Source organism: Eschrichtius robustus, chromosome 16 (genome assembly GCF_028021215.1).
Source record: "Eschrichtius robustus isolate mEscRob2 chromosome 16, mEscRob2.pri, whole genome shotgun sequence".
Classification (NCBI taxonomy): domain Eukaryota; kingdom Metazoa; phylum Chordata; class Mammalia; order Artiodactyla; family Eschrichtiidae; genus Eschrichtius; species Eschrichtius robustus.
In genome coordinates, this window is record NC_090839.1 from 84410936 (window position 1) to 84431515 (window position 20580).

The following is a 20580-nucleotide window of genomic DNA, read 5'->3' on the forward strand; positions in this document are numbered from 1 at the left end:
AGACCTTGAGCTGGACCCTAGTGGACACAAGATGAATCAAATAGGGCCCCTCCCAGCTTCAAGGAGCTCCCAGTCTGATGCGGGAGGCAGACACATAAACAAATGGCCCCAATCCAACTGGCTAGGTTTTAGGATAAAGACCTGCACATGCTACTGAAGAGGAAGGGCAGGGAAAAGTCGAGGGAGCTGGGGAAAGCCTTACAATGGAGGAGACATCTGGGTGGAGAAGACTGAAGGATACAAGGTTAATATATACAAATCAACTGGATTTCTATATACTAGCAACAATCAGAAATTTAAATTTTATTTGATTTTTCTTGGCTATGCCGCGCAGTTTGCGGGATCTTAGTTCCCCAACTAGGGATTGAATCCAGGCCCCAGGAGTGAAAGCATGGAGTCCTAACCACCAGCGAATTCCCAAGAAATTTATAATTTAAATATACCATTTATAATCACATCAAAAATATCAAATACTTAGGAAGAAATCTGATACAAGATGTGCAAGAACTGTACACTGAAAACTATAAAACATTGCTGAAAGAAACCAAAGAGCAAAGTAAACGGAAAGATAGACCATATTAATGAATCAGGAGATTCAACATTTTTAAGATGTCAATTCTTCACAAATTGCCCTATGGAATCCATTCAGTCCCAGTCCAAATTCCAACAAGCTTCTGTATAGAAACTGACAAGTTGATTCTAAAATTTATATGGAAATTCAAAGGAAACAACTTTGAAAAAGAACAACAAAATTAGAGGACTAACACTACCTGACTTCAAGATTTATTATAAAGCTACAGTAATCAAAAGTGTGGAACTGATAATAAGGTCCTACTGTATAGCACAGGGAACTATATTGAATATCCTGTGATAAACCATAACAGAAAAGAATATGAAAAAGTATATCTATAACTGAGTCACTTTGCTATACAGCAGAAGTTAACACAACATTGTAAATCAACTATCCTTTTTTTTTTAAATTTATTTATTTATTTTGGCTGTGTTGGGTCTTCGTTGCTGCGTGCAGGCTTTCTCTAGGTGCGGCAAGTGGGGGCTACTCTTCATTGCAGTGCGCGGGCTTCTCATTGCGGTGGCTTCTATTGCTGCAGAGCACGGGCTCTAGGCGCGTGGGCTTCAGTAGTTGCAGCATGTGGGCTCAGTAGTTGTGGCTCACGGGCTCTAGAGCACAGGCTCAGTAGTTGTGGTGCACGGGCTTATTTGCTCCGCGGCATGTGGGATCTTCCCGGACCAGGGATTGAACCCGTGTTCCCTGCACTGGCAGGCGGATTCTCAACCACTGCACCACCAGGGAAGCCCCAATCAACTATACTTTAATAAAAATTTTTTTTAAAAGAGAAAAACAAGTGTGGGAAACTGGTATAAAGAAAAACATAGATCAATGAAAAAGAACAAAGAATCCAGATATAATCCTGTACACGTATAGTCAACTGATTTTCAACAAAGGTATCAAAGCAATTCAACAGGAAAAGGATCACCTTTTCAACAGTGATGACTTCCACATGCAAAACAATGAACTTTGTCCCATATCAGGCACCATATACAAAAACTGATTTCAAAATGTATCACAAGGGACTTCCCTGGTGGTCCAGTGGGTAAGATTCCGCGCGACCCCGCACTCCCATTGCAGGGGACGCAGGTTCGATCCCTGGTGGGGGAACTAGATCCTGCATGCATGCCACAACTAAGAAGTCCACATGCCACAACTAAGACCCGGAGCAGCCAAAATAAATAAGTAAATATTTTTTTAAAAATGTATCGCAAAACGTGAAGGTTAAAACTACAAAACTTTTAGAAGAAAATATAGGAGAAAATCTTTGCATAATTCAAGTGTTCGTATATGCATGGGTCTGTGTTTGGACTCCATTTTGCTCCATTGGTTTAGTTTTCTATCCTGCACCAGTATCACAATGCCTTACTTGCTGTGGGTTTTTTTTAAGTCTTGGTATCTGGTCAAGTAAATTTTCCCATTTGTTGTTATTCACTATTCAGCTATTTTTGCCCTTTGTATTTCCATATAAAATTTAAAATTACTGTATCAATTTCCACAAATCCATTGGAATTTTATTGGCATTCCATTGAATCTATAGATCAATTGGGCAAGAATCAACATCTTTACAAAATTGATTCTTCTAATCCACAACTACGGTACATCCTCTGTTTATTCAGGTTATCTTTACTAACATCCTCTAGCTATTCAGATAATCTTTAGTAATTCACAGTAATGCTGTATACTTTTCTGTGTAGAGATCTTGCACGTCCTTCAATAGGTATAATCCTAGATATTTAATATTTTTGTCCTATTGTAAATTATATGCTTTTAAAACTTCAGCAAACTTATTTAAGTCCAATAATTTATCTGCAGGTCGTTTTGGCTTTTCTGTGTATACAATTAGACTGTCTGTATATAATGAAAGGTTTTTTTCCCTTTTGATTCCTATTTTATTTCTTTTACTTGCCATATTTCACCAACTAGAACCTCCAGTACAATGTTAAATAGAAGTGGTGATAGTTGCATCTTTGTCTTGTTCCCGGGCTCAGAGGGAAAACTTTCAACATTTCATCATTGTGATGTTTGCTACAGAGATTTCTGTAGAATTTTATTTTCAGATCAAAGTTCCCTTCTATTCCCAGTTTGCTAAGATTTTTTTTAAATCATGAATGTATGGTGAATATTATCAAATGCTTTCACTGCATTTACTGAGATAATACTGATTTTTCCTCTACATTATCGATGTGGTAAATTACATGGATGGATTCTTCAGTGCTAAAACCACCTTGTATCCTTGGAATAAACCCAATTTAGTCATCATGCATTATCCTTCTTATATATCTCTGTATTCAATGTGCTAATATTTTACTTTAGGATATTTACATCTATATTCATGAAGAAAATTAGCCTATAATTTTCCTGTATTATAATGTCTTTCTCAGGTTATGAAATCAGAGTTTATGCTGGTCTCATACGACAAGTTGAAAATTATTCCTCCTTTTTATTCTTAAAAAAAATTTTAATATTGGGTTTATTTCCTCCTTAAATATTAGGTAGAATTCATCACTGAAACTATCTAGACCTGGAGTATTCTCTATGAAAAATTTATATTAGTTATTGATCCTAATAAAATTTTCTATTTTGTCTGATGTCAGGTTTGATAGGTTGTATTTTTTTGTTCAATACATCTAAATTTTTATGTTTATCACAATAAAGTTTTTATAATACCCTCAAGATATTTTTTATATCTGTAGGATATGGTAGAATCCCCTTTTACAGATGGTTATTTGTGCTTTCTCTCTTTTTTGCCAAGGGTTTATCAAATTTATTATTTTTGTAAAACTATTTTGACTTTCTAGATCCTATTTTATTGTTTCTAGTTCATTTTATCTGCTTTTATTATTCCTTCCTTCCTTATTTGAGTTTAGTTTGCTGTTTCTTTGGTAATTTCTTGAGATAAATGCTTAACTAGTTGATTTTTAGCCTTTCTTCTTTTTAATAGATGCATTTAAAGCTATAACTTTCCCTCTAAGCACAGCTTAGCTACATTCCACAAGTTCTGATATATTCTATTTTCATTATCATATAGTTGAAACTATTTCATAATTTCCATTGTGAGTTCTTTTTTGATCCATGAGCTGTTTTAAAATTTATTTCTAAGCTTCTAGGAATTTCCTAGTTATATTTTCAAATTATTGCTTTCTACATTAATTCCACAGTGGTTGAAGGCCAACTCTATATGATTTGAATCTCCTGAAATTGGATGAATCTTGTTTTAGGGACTATCATATTGTCAGTTTTTATAAATCTATTTCTTTTTAAGTAAGCATTGGTAGCTTGAGTCTTTTGAGGAAATTGTTAATTTTTCAAATGTATTGACATAAAGTTGCTCATAATCTTCCAAATTATTCTATTTTTAATTAAAAATTTTATTGAGATCAGTGTAGATGATCATTTATAGTTTTTATCAAATTTGGAAAATTTTGGCCATTATTTCTTCAAACGTGTTTTCTGTCTCCCCATTCTCCTTTCCTTTGGAGATTCTAATTACACATGTTAGGCCACCTGACGCTGTCTCAGTCTTACTGAAGTTCTATTCTAGTTTCTTTTTTTAAGTCTTTTTCTTCTCTATGTTTCATTTTGTATACTTCTATTGCTATGTCTCCAAATTCAGCAATCTTTTCTTCCACAGTGTCTAATCTTTTAATTCCATCCAGTATATTTTTCATCTCAGACTGTACTTTTCATCCCTAATATAGGGCTAAGTTTTTCCTCACTACTGAAGCAGTAGTCTTCTGAGTACTCTGTATGATGCACTGTATGTTGTGAGTTTTGTTTAATCTGAGTGGAAACACAAACTACTCCTGGTCCCACATCATCTCTGGGGATTGTACCACCTGTTCATTTCTATTGGTTTTTCTCCCTGCCTTGAGTAGTTTTCTCACATGCATGTGCTTATAAGTACTTAGCTGAAGACACAGGAGGACTCTCTGCAGATGTCCAGAGTCTTTCTTTGTACTCAGCTCTCTATTCTTCATGCAGGTCTCCTGCAAATTCTAGCCAACTCAACAGCTCTGAGTCCTCAACTCTACCCTCAACTCAGAAAGAATAATAGGATCTGCGTTGGCCCCTTCCCTGGACTGTGACCTGCAAACAATCTCCAAGCAATAAGCTGGTTCGATTGTGGAGCCCACCTTTTTTTTTTCCTCTCAGGAATCATTGTCCTGTGCTGTCTGTTGGCCATTGTCTGAAAAACCCTTGTTTTAGATGCTTTGCCTGAGTATTTTTAGTTGTTTAAGGTGGGGTTGTAAATCTGGTGCCAGTTACTCCATCATGGCCAGAAATGGAAATTCTTCTCACTTACATCCTTTTTCTTAAATTTATTTTTGGCTGCACTGGGGCTTCATTGCTGCACGTGGGCTTTCTCTAGTTGCAGTGAGCAGGGGCTACTCTTCATTGCAGTGTGTGGGCTTCTCATTGCAGTGGTTTCTCTTGTTGCGGAGCACAGGCTCTAGGCGCATGGGCTTCAGTAGTCGTGGGACGCGGACTCAGTAGTTGTGGCTCGCGGGCTGTAGAGCGCAGGCTCAGTAGTTGTGGCACACAGGCTTAGTTGCTCCATGGCACGTGGGATCTTCCTGGACCAGGGCTCGAACCCGTGTCCCCTGCATGGGCAGGCAGATTCTTAACCACTGTGCCACCAGGGAAGTCCTCTCACTTACATTATTGAAGGATATATTCTCTGGGTACAAAATTGTGGGTTAGCAGTTATTTTCTTTCAGTGCTTTAAGATTCTATTATTTATTGCTGGATAACAAAATGTCCTAACACTCAGTGGCTTAAAACAATAAAAATTTATTATCTATCAATTTCTATGGATCAGGAATCTGGGAGCAGCTTATCTGGGTACCATTGGCTTAAAATCTCTCATAAAGTTATAACAAGCTGTTGTCATCTGGTCTCATCTGAAGGCTCAATTGGAAGCTAATTCACATGACTGTTGGCAGGATTCAGTTTCTCACAGGCTTTTTGACTGAGGGCCCCAGTTCATCACTAGCTGTTGGCTGAAGACTGTCAGGTCCTTGCCACGTGGACCTCTCCATAGGACAGCTCACTGCATGGTAGCTGACTTCCTTCAGAATGAGTGAGCAAGGGAGAGTGAGCAATACTGATGCCACAGTCTTTCTGTGACCCAATATCAGAAGTGACAGCCCATCACTTTTGCTTTACTCTATCCATTAGCACACATCAGTAAATCTAGCCCACATTCAATGCTGTGAATGGCAGGAGGTGGGGAATCACCAGAAAGGCTACCGACTACAAAGACACATTCCATATTTCCTTCTAGTTGCAGTGATTTCTGTTGATGAGTCAGCTGTCAGTCTAATTATTGCTCCTTTGAAAGTAATGTCTTACTTCTCTGCTTCTTTTTTTTTAATATTTATTTATTTATTTATTTATTGGCTGTGTTGGGTCTTCGTTGCTGAGCGCGGGCTTTCTCTAGTTGCGGCAAGCGGGGGCTACTCTTCGTTGCGGTGCGTGGGCTTCTTATTGCAGTGGCTTCTCTTGTTGCAGAGCGTGGGCTCTAGGTGCGCGGGCTTCCGTAGTTGTGGAACAGGGGCTCAGTAGTTGTGGCACACGGGCTTAGTTGCTCCGTGGCATGTGGGATCTTCCCGGACCAGGGCTCGAACCCGTGTCGCCTGCATTGGCACGCAGATTCTTAACCACTGCGCCACCAGCAAAGTCCCTCTGCTTCTTTTATTTTTATTTTTTTAAATTAATTAATTTTTTTTTTTGGCTGCATCGGGTCTTCGTTGCTGCATGCAGGCTTTTCTCTGGTTGCGGCGAGTGGGGGTTACTCTTCGTTGTGGTGTGTGGGCTTCTCATTGCGGGGGCTTCTCTTGTTGTGGAGCATGGGCTCTAGGCGCATGGGCTTCAGTAGTTGTGACACACGGGCTCAGTAGCTTTCACTCGTGGGCTCTAGAGCGCAGGCTCAGTAGTTGTGGCGCATGGACTTAGTTGCTCCGCAGCATGTGGGATCTTCCCGGACCAGGGCTCAAACCTGTGTCCCCTGCATTGGCAGGCGGATTCTTAACCACTTCGCCACCAGGGAAGCCCTCTGCTTCTTTTAATATGTTCTCTCTTTCTTTGGTTTTCAGCAGTCTCACTAAGTGCCTAGATGTGATTTTCTTTAGATTTACTGATTTTTATATAGTATTTTTTATGACCAGATGCCTTACTGAATTCTTGTGTTATTTATATAAATTCTCTCTGAGCTGAATTTTATTAGCTTTGATCAGGAGCTAGAAGAGGTAGGTTGTACAGTGCGGGGCCTTGGTGATCATGACTGGACACAGCTGGGAAGACACAGGCTGACAAGCAAGGCTGTGCAGAACTTTCCTGCTCTTTGAACAATGATGAGTGAGGGTGTGTGTGTGTCTGTGTATGTATGTTCCTAGCACCAAGGAAAATCTGAGGCATAAAGGTTGCTGTATCAAATGTTTCTGTCCTCTCAAAATTCATATGTTGAAACCTAATCCCCAAAGTGATGGTATTTGGAGGTGGGGCTTTGGGGAGGTAATTAGGTCATGAGGATAGAAATTGAAACCCTTATGAGTGGGATTAGTGCCTTTATAAAAGGGACCCTAGAGAGCTTTGCTCCTTCTGCCACGTGAGGATGCCATCTATGAACCAGAAAGCAGGCCTTCATCTGACACTGAATCTGCCAGTGCCTTAATCTTGGACTTCCCAGCCTCCACACCAGGAGAAAAATTCTGTTGTTCATAAGCCACCAGTCTACAGTATTCTGTTACAGCAGCCCAGACAGACCAAGAGAGGGGTCACTTCTCAGAGGGCCTGAGACAGGAAAAGCAGGGTAAACCAGGATATTTTACATCAGAATGTTAAGTACCAAGAAAGTATTACTTTTGGTAAGATTTAAGTATGGGGTATGGGGCAAGTGTGGGGTCTCAGTCAGGGGCAGAGGATGCCATGGCCATGCCAGGCAATGAAGTGCAGGCCAGGAATAGATGAAAATAAATGCAGACCCTACTCCAGTGTATGCTGACTTCTAAAAGCCCTTTCAATTCTGTCAATGCATGCCACTAGGAATCTTATATAAATAAATGATACTAATATAAAAAAAAAAAAAAATGGTGTTTCTACTTACAACGGCCCTGTCTCCATGGAGACGTTGACATGTGCTTTGATTTTCAAATCCTTCTGAATTTTAGGGTCGCAGGCTTGCCTGAAATTTCCCAGGTAGATCCTGCCTGGCATTATCTCAACAGGGTACGGTTGGAAGGCATCCAGTTCCTGAGGTGGAGAAGGAGAAAGGCTGCTATGATAATAATCCCCAGAGAAGAAGTTGCTTTTGTTTCGTCTCTTGAAATGTGGCTCAGCAAACAAGCTTAGAAAGACAAACTGGGACAGTGAATGAGACTAACCCAATGTTCATTGTGGCACTATTTATAATAGCCAAGACATGGAAGCAACCTAAATGTCCATCGACAGAGGAACGGATAAAGAAGATGTGGTACATGTAACACATGGAATATTATTCAGCCATAAAAAAGAATGAAATAATGCCCTTTACAGCAACATGGATGGACATAGAGATGATCATACTAAGTGAAGTAAGTCAGACAGAGAAAGACAAATATCATATGATATCACTTATATGTGGAATCTAAAAAGGTGATACAAATGAACTTATTTACAAAACGGAAACAGACTCACAGACATAGAAAACAAACTTCTGGTTACCAAAGGGGAAAGGTAGAGGGGGGAAGGATAAATTAGGAGGTTGGGATTAACATATACACACTATTATATATAAAATAGGTAGTCAACAAGGACCTACTGGATAGCACAGAGAACTCTGCTCAGTATTCTGTAATGACCTATATGGGAAAAGAATCTGAAAAAGAATGGATTATATGTATATGAATAACTGAACCACTTTGCTGTACACCTGAGATTAACACAGCATTGTAAATCAGCTATATCCCAATATAAAATAAAAATTAAATTAAAAAAATTAAAAACAGGGACTTCCCTGGTGGTCCAGTGGTAAAGAATCCACCTTCCAATGCAGGGGACACGGGTTCGATCCCTGGTCAGGGAACTAAGATCCCACGTGCCACAGGGCAACTAAGCCCAAGCACCACAACTACTGAGCTCACGCACCTCAATGAGAGAGCCTGTGTGCCACAAACTACAGAGCTTATGCACTCTGGAACCCGCGCACCACAACTACAGAGCCCACACGCCCTGGAGCCTGCACGCCACAACTAGAGAGAAGCCCGCGCGCCGCAACGAACAGCCCACGCCCCAACGAAAGACCCCTCATGCCTCAACGAAGATCCCACGTGCCACAACTAAGACCCGACACAGCCAAAAATAAATAAGTAAATTAATTAATAATTAATAAAGCTTTTTTAAAAAATTAAAAACAAAACTACCCTTTGATCCAGCAATCCCACTTTTGGTATATATCTGAAGGAAATGAAATCACCATCTTGAAGACATATCTGCACACGCCCCCAACCCCCGCCCGCCCAGGATCATTTGAGCATTTTTCACAAAAGACACAGACATGACCTAAGTGTCCATCAATGGATGAATGGATAAAGAAAATATGGCATATATATACAATGGAATGTTGTTCAGCCATAAAGAAGAAGGAAATCCTGTCATTTGTGACAACGTGAATGGACCTTGAGGCCATTGTGCTAAGAGAATAAGTCAGAAAAAAACAAATATTGCATGATCTCACTCATATGTAGAATCTAAAAAAGTGAAAGTTGGGACTTCCCTGGAAGTCCAGTGGTTAAGACTCCACACTCTCAATTCAGGGGGCACAGGTTCTATCCCTGGTCAGTGAACTAAGATCCCACATGCCACACGGCGTGGCCAAAAATAATAATAATAATAATAAAATAATAAAATAAAATAAAAATAAAAAAGCGAAACTCATGGAAACAAAGAGTAGAGTGGTGGTTGCCAGGGTCTGTGGGGGTGAGGGAAATGGGGACATGTTGGTCACGGTTATAAACTTCCAGATATAAGGCAAATAAGTTCTGGGGATCTAATGTACAGCATGGTGACAACAGTTAACAACACAGGGCTTCCCTGGTGGTGCAGTGGTTAAGAATCCGCCTGCCAATGCAAGGGACACAGGTTCGAGCCCTGGTCCGGGAAGATCCCACATGCTGCGGAGCAACTAAGCCCGTGCGCCACAACTGCTGAGCCTGCACTCTAGAGCCCGCAAACCACAACTACGGAAGCCGGCGCGCCTAGAGCCCATGCTCTGCAACATGAGAAGCCACTGCGATGAGAAGCCCGCGCACCGCAATGAAGAGTAGGCCCCGCTCGCCGCAACTAGAGAAAGCCCGCGCACAGCAACGAAGACCCAACGCAGCCACAAATAAATAAATAAATAAATAAAATTATTAAAAAAAAAAAAAAAACCAGTATTATGTACTTGAAAGTTGCTAAGAAAGTACATCTTAAATGTTCTCATGGGCTCCCCTGGTGGCGCACTGGTTGAGAATCTGCCTGCCAATGCAGGGGACACGGGTTCGAGCCCTGGTCTGGGAAGATCCCACATGCCGCGGAGCAACTGGGCCCGTGAGCCACAATTACTGAGCCTGCGCGTCTGGAGCCTGTGCTCCGCAACAAGAGAGGCCGCGATAGTGAGAGGCCCGCGCACCGTGATTAAGAGTGGCCCCCACTTGCCGCAACTAGAGAAAGCCCTCGCACAGAAACGAAGACCCAACACAGTTATAAATAAATAATTAAATAATTTTTTTAAAAAAAGTTAAAAAAAAAAAAATGTTCTCATCTCACACACACACAAAAAATGGTAATTATGTGAGGTGACAGATGTGTTAATCTTACGGTAATCATTCTGCATATGTGTATCAAGTCATCTTGTTGTAAACCTTAAATTTACACAATGTTATATGTCAATTATATATCAAAGCCGGGGGAAAATTACAAAATTTGATCGTTTCCAAGGAAAGATTATTAGAGCACCAATCAGGTGTTTAGAAACAATTATCATCAAATAATAAGACTAATCTTATAAACAAGTTGGAAAACAGCCAGAAAAGCATGCCAGTCTAAGACTGTTCTCAAAGCATGCCTCCAGGAGACTGAGAACTAATGAAAATTCCCCTAACGGTTTCCTGGGTGACCTATTACAGTTCAGATGTCTGTAATAAAACAGTGGCTACATATTTGTTGTTGGCATGGATTGAAAACTTACCTGTTACATTTAGTAAAATAAAACCTAGGCATAACCCCAAAAGAAAAAAAAAAGAAATTCACTAACATTGTATGAACTGATGTTTCTAATATGATCTGTTTAGAGACCCCTTTTTTCCCATCAGTTTTCCATGGGAAATGTTAACCTATATAATTTCAAAGGTCAAACCAGCTCTAAAATGCCTCTGGCTCCAAGTCTGACTCAGAAATAACATGTTAAGTACCTCAAGCTATTTTGCTGTCCACTTGAGCCTTTCAGAGCCTTCTGGCTTCAGCACACCTCCCCTCACCGTGAACCTACCACAAGCCCACATTCCTCCCAAACTGTTAGCCTCAAAAGCCTTTATCAATGAGCAGACACCACGCTGAGCCAACCCTCAAGTCTGTGAGACACACGGCCCTTCTACATGCAGGCAGGCCCACTACTTGCGGCTGTGACCCAAAGCACTCCCCAGGGTTCAGGGTGACCCCGCCCAGGACGCTCAGCTTGCCGGGGGCCAAATGAAATCCTCCTGGTTTCATTCGGAAAATCTCACGCAATACCCACCACAAATCTGTCAACTCTTCCTGATGCTTTCGACCCAGCTTCCTTTCCTGTGGTTGTAACGGCTGTGGGGGAGAGGGTGTGGGACAGATAACACATGCTCTGCTGTTAATTCTAGAGGACACGATTTTGACAACCACATTGACAAATGTAAAAGAAACTGGTATCACAAATTAACATGCCCAAACCGAGCCCACTGCCTTCCCCCGACACTACCACCACCTCCTCCTGTGTCCCCTTCTCAATGAGCCACACCACTGGCCACCTGTCACCCGCACCTGAACTGTGGCATTATTCTAGACTCCTCCCTCTCCCAGGCCCCCCGCCCCTTGTCTAATCAAAGCCGTTTCCTAAGTATTTCTTGAATCTGTCCTCTCCTCTTCAGCCCTGCCTCCAGGCAGGTCTCCCCAGACCCACCTTGCCCGCATTGGTCTGGGCTCTGCTCTGCAATCAGAGTTGATCTTTCTAAAGGGCAATCTAACCAGGTGCCCCTCCCCGGACTTAAAAGCACTCGGTGGCTCACCAGCATCTCTCTCTCTAGTGTGGTCTTCACACGTGCCCTAGTCACAGAACCCCTTTGCTCAAAGTGAAATCTTATTTAAGGGGTGCCACATATAAAACGGGAAATTAGAAATTACTGTGTCTAAAGGAGAGGGGCAGTCTCAGAGCCCAAATTCTGTGCCTCCACCTCCCCTCGCAGGAGTTCCTTGGGGAGCAGTAGGGACACTCCTGCTTTACACTGTGTCAGAACACGTAACAGGAAGGGAGGGGGGCTTTCACTCTTACCCCTGAATTAGTAACAAAGGTCCCAAAGCAGGGAGTGGCAAATGCTTGGAACGTACATTCTAAAGAGGGAACAAGCAGAGTAGAACTCACCCATCCAGGCCCTGCTGGATACCACCAGCCACCACCTACCCCTCTTCCCAATCTACTTAAGAAGACTGGGGGCAAGGACAAGTCTCAGGTGTATACACGTCAAAACTGACCAAACTGTACATTTTAAATAGGTGAAGTTCATCCTATGCCAATTCCACCTTCCTAAAGCTTTAAAAGAAAAATAAAGAAGGTGAGGTATCAGCATGTGACGTCTGCAGACCAGAAAGACTCCCTCCCATCACTGCAAAGCCAGTAAGCATGCTCCTCTAGGAGCGAGGAGGAGTGCCTGGCAGGACGGGGAGGCTGGCTGTACACCTGTTGAGCTGAACATCATAGCTCAGTGGAAGAAGGAGAAGAAGGCCTTTGGGGAACTTGACATATATACCCTGCATTTGAGAACCGGTATGACCCCAGACACAGGTCCCTACCTTTTCACACAGGATGACTGGAGCAGCCAAGCCAGCAAGGCAAGAAGGGGCCTCCTTCCCCACTGTCACACTCCCCTGTGGCTCATTCTGGGATTCAGGTGAAAGAATGTGGATGCGGTGGGAGGTCATGAGCTACCAAGGGAAGGGAAGGGCATTGGGGGTACTCCTGTCAGGAATTCTCAGCTGGCTCTCTCTGAAGGATGCTCAGTAACAGTCGGGGCCCCCTGAACACAGCCCCAAGAAAACCAGCAACAAAGGCCAGCAGCAGCACACAGAACCTGGCTGGAGCAGAATGAGAAGGCGGCACTTCCCCACCACTGACAAATAGCCAGGGCCACAGTGGACCCCCAGCACCAAAGGGACCAGACCCAGAAGAGGGGACGTAAGGAGATGTCCATAAAGCTATCCCACACCCCTCCCTACTCCCAGCCCTCAGCCCCCAGCAAATGGAAGGCTGCCCAGCTCTGGAAGATGAGAAGAGAGGAGATTTGAGTTGAGATTGGAATGTTAAAGTAGCCTAGATTGTACTGGACTGTTTTTATGCCCTTTTCAAAAAATTACTTCAAAAACACACAAAAGTAGAGAGAATAGTATAACAAACCTTGGATCTATCACCCTTCTGCAAGCATTATCAACTAATGGCCCATTTTGTTTCATCTATACCCCTGACTTCCCAACCTTCCCCAGATTATTTTGAAGGAAATTCCAGACATCATATCATTTTAATTATAACTATTTCACTATGTATCTCTAAAAGATAGCGACTCATATTTTTAAAAACATAGCCATAATAATGTCATCACAACCTTAAGAAATATATAACAATAATTCCTTACTATCATCAAATTCCAGTTCATAGGCACATTTCCCCCGTTGTTTTATAATATGACTAGACTGAAATTTTCCATAACCGGAAGCGGCCAGAAAGTATGGAATCTGCCCACGATGCTGCAAAGGGCAAGAATGAGAGCACAGTTGAAGGCAATTGCTGGAAAGAATGAAACCTCTGCAGGTTCACATTCCATTACATTCAGACCCTTCAAGAAACCAGATACTATAAAATGCCCCCAGGGACCAGTCCCTGCCTGCCTATCATTGCCACCCAGTGCTTGCCTTACCCTCACCCCATTCCCTTCTGGTTTGGCTCCAGGAAGTAAGTGCTCCTCTGGGCTCCAGACATCTGGTACATCCCTTGGCCACACCTTATTACAACCCCTGTCTCCCCCTTTTTACTGTATCCTCTGGACCCAGCCAGGGTTTGTGTGGCCAGACGGCTAAGGATGGCGAGGCAGCCTCGAATCATGATGGCCCTGCCTGCCCGTGTGACTTTGACTATGACCCACCATCCAGAACACCCTGCCCCGGATCCCTGCCCTCTGAACCAACCTCATCTATTAAACACTGCCCTGGATTTTGCCTGAACCTGGCGATTATAAATTCATCATACTGGACTGGACCTCCTGGCTGCCCCAGGTTCATTCCCAAGCCATCTTTGACATCTCTTCCATCTTTTCGATGTCATCTGTCTCCTTCTTCTCTTTCTCCAACCCTGCTCCCTGCCCCTCGGTCCCCAGGGGAAGGCCATGCTCCCATCCAAGCCTGCCTGTGCTCAGCACCCTGCCCTACCTGCGGCATCCAGATGATCTTCTGTGTCCGGAAGAAGTGGTACATGGCCGAGAAGCTCTCGTAGCCTCCTCTCAGGATATGGATGGGGTGGCGGGTGAGGTGAGTCAGGGTTCTGCCACACTCAACGGCAGCTCCAAGCACAATTCCTAAGAGTAGAGACCAAAGAGATGAATGTCCCCTGTGTGCTCACCATTTGCCTAAAGGCCCGGTGGATAGGCACTCCATTCTGAAAAGCAATTGTCTAGAAAGCTGAAGCAAATATAAATAGAGATGAATGTTACGATTAAAATTTAAAAAGCAATTCACCACCAAGTAAGCTGATCTTTTTCTGTAAACTCTGAGATTTCATTTTTTTTTTTCATATTGTCATAAGGAAGGATGATTCAACATGAGGGGAATGTGTATGTATATATACAACATCACATATTATATACCATACAATTCATCTATTTAAAGTATATAAATTAATGTTTTTTAATATATTTACAGTTGTGTAACCATCACTGCAGTCAATTTCAGAACATTTTAATCACCCCCAAAAGAAATCATGTACCAGTTATAGGGTTTCATTCCTCATTTCCCTCCAAACATCCAGCTCTAGGCAACCATTAATCTAACTTCTACGGATTGACCTATTCTGGACATTTCATAGAAACTGAATTATACAATACGTGGCATTTTGTGTCTGGTTTCTTTCACTGAGCATAATGTTTTCAAAGTTCATCTATGTTGCAGCAAGTGTCAGCACTCCATCCTTTTTCATAGCTGAATAATATTCCACTGCATGGCTCTCCACCTTTTGTTTACCCATTCATCTACTGATGAATATTTGGATGTTTCCATTTTGTGGCTATTATGAATAAGGCTGCTATGAACATCCACGTGCGAGGTTTTGTGTGCACATGTTTAATTTCTCTTGGTATATACTGTGGACAAAGAATGTTGCTTGCCATATCAGTAAACAAAGGATGCTGCGGCCATCAAGCCATCAGCCACTGCAGCTGCCCCCGACTGTGCAATTTGCCATGAGCGGGCAAATTATACGCGTGTGGTTTTTGGTTTTTGTTGTTCTGTGGTTGTGATTTCTTACCGAGTGAGGATGGGGGCTCCATAGCACTAAAGTGAGGTCAGGTATAGACTGTAGAGGGCGTTGTCTTTACTGACCAACATTTCCTAGGATTTCAGGGTCCAGCCGACAATCCTAGGATTGCAGACTGGAGCCCAACAGGATGAGCTTCGGGAGGAGGGGACAATTTCCCGGCTAAGGACCTCCTGAGAAGACTGGTTTTATTAAAGGTGGAAGCCTAGCGCCACCCAGTGACCGCTGGTGTGAATGCCCAACCCATGGAACTCCACCCATACATATTAGTCACTGAGCCACAAGCAGCAGCAAGGGGTGGTCAGCCCAAAGCAGGGGCTGAATGGAGAATGCAGTGGAGCCTCAGTGAAGCAGATTAGAACTGACCACGTTCCAGCGTGTGGCTGGAGTGACTGCACTGTTCTCCAGCATCACTACCCTGGCCTTAAGAGACCAGACAGAGCCAAACTGCCCAGGTTTGAATCCTGGCCCCACCACTTACTAGGTGTGGTGGTTTAAAAACTCTCTCCACAAACCTAGAAAAATGGTACACATGAACTGGTTTGCAGGGCAGAAGTTGAGACACAGATGTAGAGAACAAACATATGGACACCAAGGGGGGAAAGCCGTTGGGGGGTGGGGATGGTGGTGTGATGAATCGGGCGATTGGGATTGACATGCATACACTGATGTGTATAAAATTGATGACTAATAAGAACCTGCTGTATAAAAAAATAAATAAAATAAAATTCAAAAAAAATTTTTTAAAAAAAACTAATACTAAACTTTCTTTGGGTTATTTGTATGGAAATATGTTAATATAAATGTTTCAGACATTACATGAAATTCCTAAAAATCTTATATGTTCTGGTATAATGTTATAAGTCATAATTCTAGTAATTATTTTAAAATGTATGTCTCAGAAATAACTAAATTTCCCTGTTAATTGCATTATTATGAACTTTCATCAAATCTTTAACCGTGGTCATTTTTAAGTCTTTTGTCATTTACAGACAGTTCTGGGTATACTCTGATGCTTTTGCAAAATTGTTCCTATAAAAGGGTTTCATCTTCAAGGAACTCATGGAAAAGACTCTGACAAGTACAGGTTTCTGGTAACTGACTATACTGCTGAACTGAATGAATAAGCATTTTCAGAACTCTAATGGAAAACTGATGAATTCATAAAAGTGCTAACAAAAGATCAAGATAAAAAAAAATTAATTACATGGGACTGAGTGAACTGATGAGGATGATTATAATTTTTGTGACTTTCCGTTTGAATAAAAAAAAAAAAACTCCACAAATTCTTTCAAATGCCTCCCTTTAAAAGGTTGAGTTTAGGGACTTCCCTGGTGGTGCTCCCAATGCAAGGGGCCCAGGTTTGATCCCTGGTCAGGGAACTAGATCCCACATGCATGCTACAACTAAGAGTTCGCATGCCACAACTAAGGAGCCCGCCTGCCACAACTAAGGAGCCCGCCTGCCACAACTAAGATGGTGCAACCAAATAAATAAATAATTAAATATTAAAAAAAAAAAAGTTGAGTTTTAATTCCCCTCTCCTTGAGGGTAGGCTGTACTCAGTGACTTGCTTCTAATGAATAGAACGTGGCAAGAGTGGCTGTTTAAGTCCCAAGACTAGGTCATAAAGGGTACATGGCTGTCCCTTTCTCTCCCTCTTTCTTGGATCACTCGTTCTGGGGTACACCGGCTGCCCTGTCGTGAGGCCATCTAAGCAGCCCCATGCAGAGGTCCATGCAGTGAGGAACTGAGGACTCCTAGCTATTCCCATGTGAGTGACTCATCTCAGAGGCACATTATCCTGGCCTGGCCAAACCTTCACATGACAGCAGTTCTGGCTGACATCATGACTACAACCTTAGGACAGGCTAGAACCTACCAGCTAAGCTACTCCTGAATTCCACAGAAACAAATAGATAATTAATGTTTATGGTATTAAACTACTGAGTTTTGGGGTAATTTGTTACACAGCAATAGATACCCATGGTCCCACACCTGGGGAATGAGTTACTTCACCTTCCTGGACCCCAATTTCCTCATCGATAAAGTGGGGATGTTACCTATTAGGGCATAATTCTCCATGGTCTTTCATGTTTCTACATATCCTCTGAACAAAGGCACTGGCTTTTCAAGGATATGTGTATAACAAACAGCCTTGGATGATAGAGACAGTTTCTGCCTCTAGAGCCAAGGGTGGGCAGGCTTTCTGCCCATTTGTTAAAAAAGATTCAGGCCCCCTAAGCTCAGAGTTCTCCATAATACCACCACTGCATTCTGGCTACTCTTATTGCTCTGAGAAATAAAGCCCTTTGTCTCTGACCCAGGAGCCTCATGTCTTTTGCCAGCATCCATGAAACCATGGCAGGCTCACTTGTCACCTTGCAAGGAAGGAAAAATCCCAGACCCTTCCCAGTTCCTGACATCGCCATCCTCATCGGGTTGCTCTGCAGATGGCATGAGGTGACCCAGGCAGAGCTCCTGGCCTGTGACCACAGTGCTCAATAACTTAGCTCATATTCTTGCTGCTACTGTAAAAGCCCACCTTGATCGCCTTCATCAGTGTTGTCACCACCACTGTCACCTTTTAGGATTCCCTTCAGGGAGCTGGTGCTGTTATCATACACCACACAGTATTCCGCACACTCCAGATCCACAGACTCCGGGACAAGATATTCACCTGCCCTCTAAAGAAACCACAAAAGAAGGCTATTGGCGGGTGGGTTCAGCTGAACCCATATTCCCTGTACACCAGCACTGGGAGGAGCCAGAGGCAGGACGGTGTCCATCTCCCTGACTGCACACAGGCACGGAAGCACTGAGAGTGGACCAGAGAGTCTGCTGAATTCCAAGGATCTGCCACACCCATATTCCCTCCTGGGGGAAGCTGACCACAGCTCACTGGGCCAGAGATAACTGCCTGGCCAAAGAACAGTGGTCTATTGACCAGCCCACAGCCCATTAGGTGCCCTGGCATGAGTGCTCTGAGAGCAGTCGTGGCCACCTTAACTAATGACATTCCTGTCTGGGGGACAGTGTTGGCGTTGGGGACCGAATCCGAAATCTGCCATGAAGAGGGCAGTAAGCAGAAGCCTTGAATGGACAGAAGTCATAAGCAAGCAGGTATAATGAGGCAGACTGTAAGCTCAAATGGAAGCTCTGAGAGAGCAGGAACTTTTGTCCCTTTATCGCCACTGATGTATCCTGAGCTTCCAGCACAGTGCCTGGCACACAGTAGGCCATAAATATGGTTAAAGGAAGGAATGGGCGAGGAGGAGCTGGGGACTGGCTGAGTCACCATTATGCTGGACCACAAGGGCAGGAACAACAGGTGCCTTCTGCCAAGGAGGTGATGACCTCTCCCAGTACCACAACTGCCCAGGACTCCAAAGGCTGTCCCAGAGCTCGGGAAGGCCCAGCTGGTAGCAGCAGAGAGGTGAGTCTTCACTTGTTCGCAATGCTTCCTGAAAGCCCCCACTACTCAGGGGAAACTGAGCCTGGCTCTGTCCCTTGTGACCTGAACTGACTGTCGTAGAGGCCCTGACAGAGGACATTCAGGTGGGATAGGACGAGTGTGCATCTACTGTACTTCAAGGCAGAGCGGTAAGGCCCCTGGAAGTACAGACCCGGGACGTTCTCCAGGATTCTAAGGAGAGAAATCATATTCGTCTAACAAAATTGGGAGACAGATGGCGCTCAGAGGATGAGCAGGATTTAGACAGGTGATAATGAGGGGGTAGAAGGCTCTGGGTATGGAGGAGAGCATGAGCAAAAGGGGAAAGGTGAGCACAGCCCCTAGAGGCTTGAGCAGGTGGGAGCACAGGACAGTTGTGGCCGAACATCCATTTTTACTTAAAAAACATTCGTTGAGGACTCACTTTGCACTTACACTGTGCTAGGTTCTGAAATACGGACATACAAAAAAAAGAGAAAAAAAACAAAAAGGGAAATGCCTGAGTTGGCCTGGAGGACTCAGAAGGGCCTCATGGGACAGGAGGCATTTGAGATGAGGCTGTGAGGGCAGGTGGAAGTTTGCCAGATGGACGAGGGCTGGGGGAGCATTCCAGGCTGAGGGACAGATACCCATCATTCATTTTTTAGTTAACAAATAGGTCCCAAGCACCTACCAGATGCCAGGGACCAGAGTGAGCACCCGGGATACAATGATGAACAAAGCATACACGTCCCTGGGTCACAGAGAGCAGTGTGTCCAAGGGACCACACATATTGTCATTTCCTAGATTGTAAGAGACCATTGGTTGTAAGATGCACCACCAATGTCATAACATCTGCAATCAGGAGTGTACACAGAAGGAGAGGTGTGTTGGCACATAACGCTACTTCAGGCAGGGCGGGGAGCAAGTGGTCCTGGGAAGACCTGAACTGGTGATCTAAAGCCCAGACCTCCCTCTTGGGCCCTGTTGCTCTCTGTGTCCCCTGCACACTGGGTTCACCTTCTCAGACCACTTTGTCCTGAAGCCTGAGTCACGACCACCAGCGACGCTCAGACTCCCATCCTCCAAACTCCACCACCAGAGTAGAAGGAGCAGCCTTCCCTAATGCCAATTCTGATTTGCTGTTTTCTTCCCAGGCCAATCACCGTGGCCAGGGTCTGGATGCTATTCTAGGGAGCACCACTAGACCCCCATGATTTAAGCAGAGAGAGGAGGAGTTCCCCTCAAAAAAGTGGAAGTGCCAGGCAGAAAACCAACAGATGTTGGCCACGTTCACTTTTGGGAGAAAAGACTTTGTCACTTTAAGGTGCAAATCAATTGTAGGATATATTCCAACCTCAGAAGTGTTAAAATACAAGGACAAATGAGCATCTTAGAACCCAGGAAACGCGGCAGGACAAGGTTGTGGAGGTGTCAGGGGAGAGTGGAAGCATGCCGGATGAGGCTGGAGAGGGAGGTGGAACCAGATCCGGTGTGTGAACACCGACTTGGGGGGGCTGTGTGTCCTGCTGATGCTGGGGTTCCCTTCCGGCCTTCAGGCCTGTAACCTCCTGGCCAGAAAGTAGGGGAGGGGAGGTGTGAGGTGTCAGCCTGGCTGAGGGGCTGAGGCAGAGGGAATGCCTCTTTTCCAGAGCTGGGGGTACTGCCAGAATCAAAGGAACACACAGATTTGAGAGGTGAGTTGGAAGCGGAAAGCCATACAGGATGAAGGGGCTCTGAATCAGCTGCAAAACACCAAGGAAGGCCTGAAATGGAGATGAAGAGCTAGAGTATGG

The 20580-nt window shown here is 43.7% G+C and overlaps 1 protein-coding gene across 6 annotated transcripts in view; it reads right to left on the reverse strand.

The window, feature by feature from the left end:
* The window catches only part of STYXL1 (serine/threonine/tyrosine interacting like 1), a 64830-nt gene that overhangs the window by 13840 nt on the left and 30410 nt on the right, over positions 1-20580 (reverse strand). For 5 of the 6 annotated variants that reach the window (XM_068565959.1, XM_068565961.1, XM_068565958.1 and 2 more), the window contains 3 exons: positions 17896-18037; positions 14252-14397; positions 7677-7822 (listed from right to left, as the gene is read on the reverse strand). In XM_068565959.1, coding sequence (XP_068422060.1) covers positions 7677-7822; positions 14252-14397; positions 17896-18037 — 434 coding nt within the window. The remainder of the gene's footprint in view (positions 1-7676; positions 7823-14251; positions 14398-17895; positions 18038-20580) is intronic. The other variant, XM_068565963.1, reaches the window with a different exon arrangement.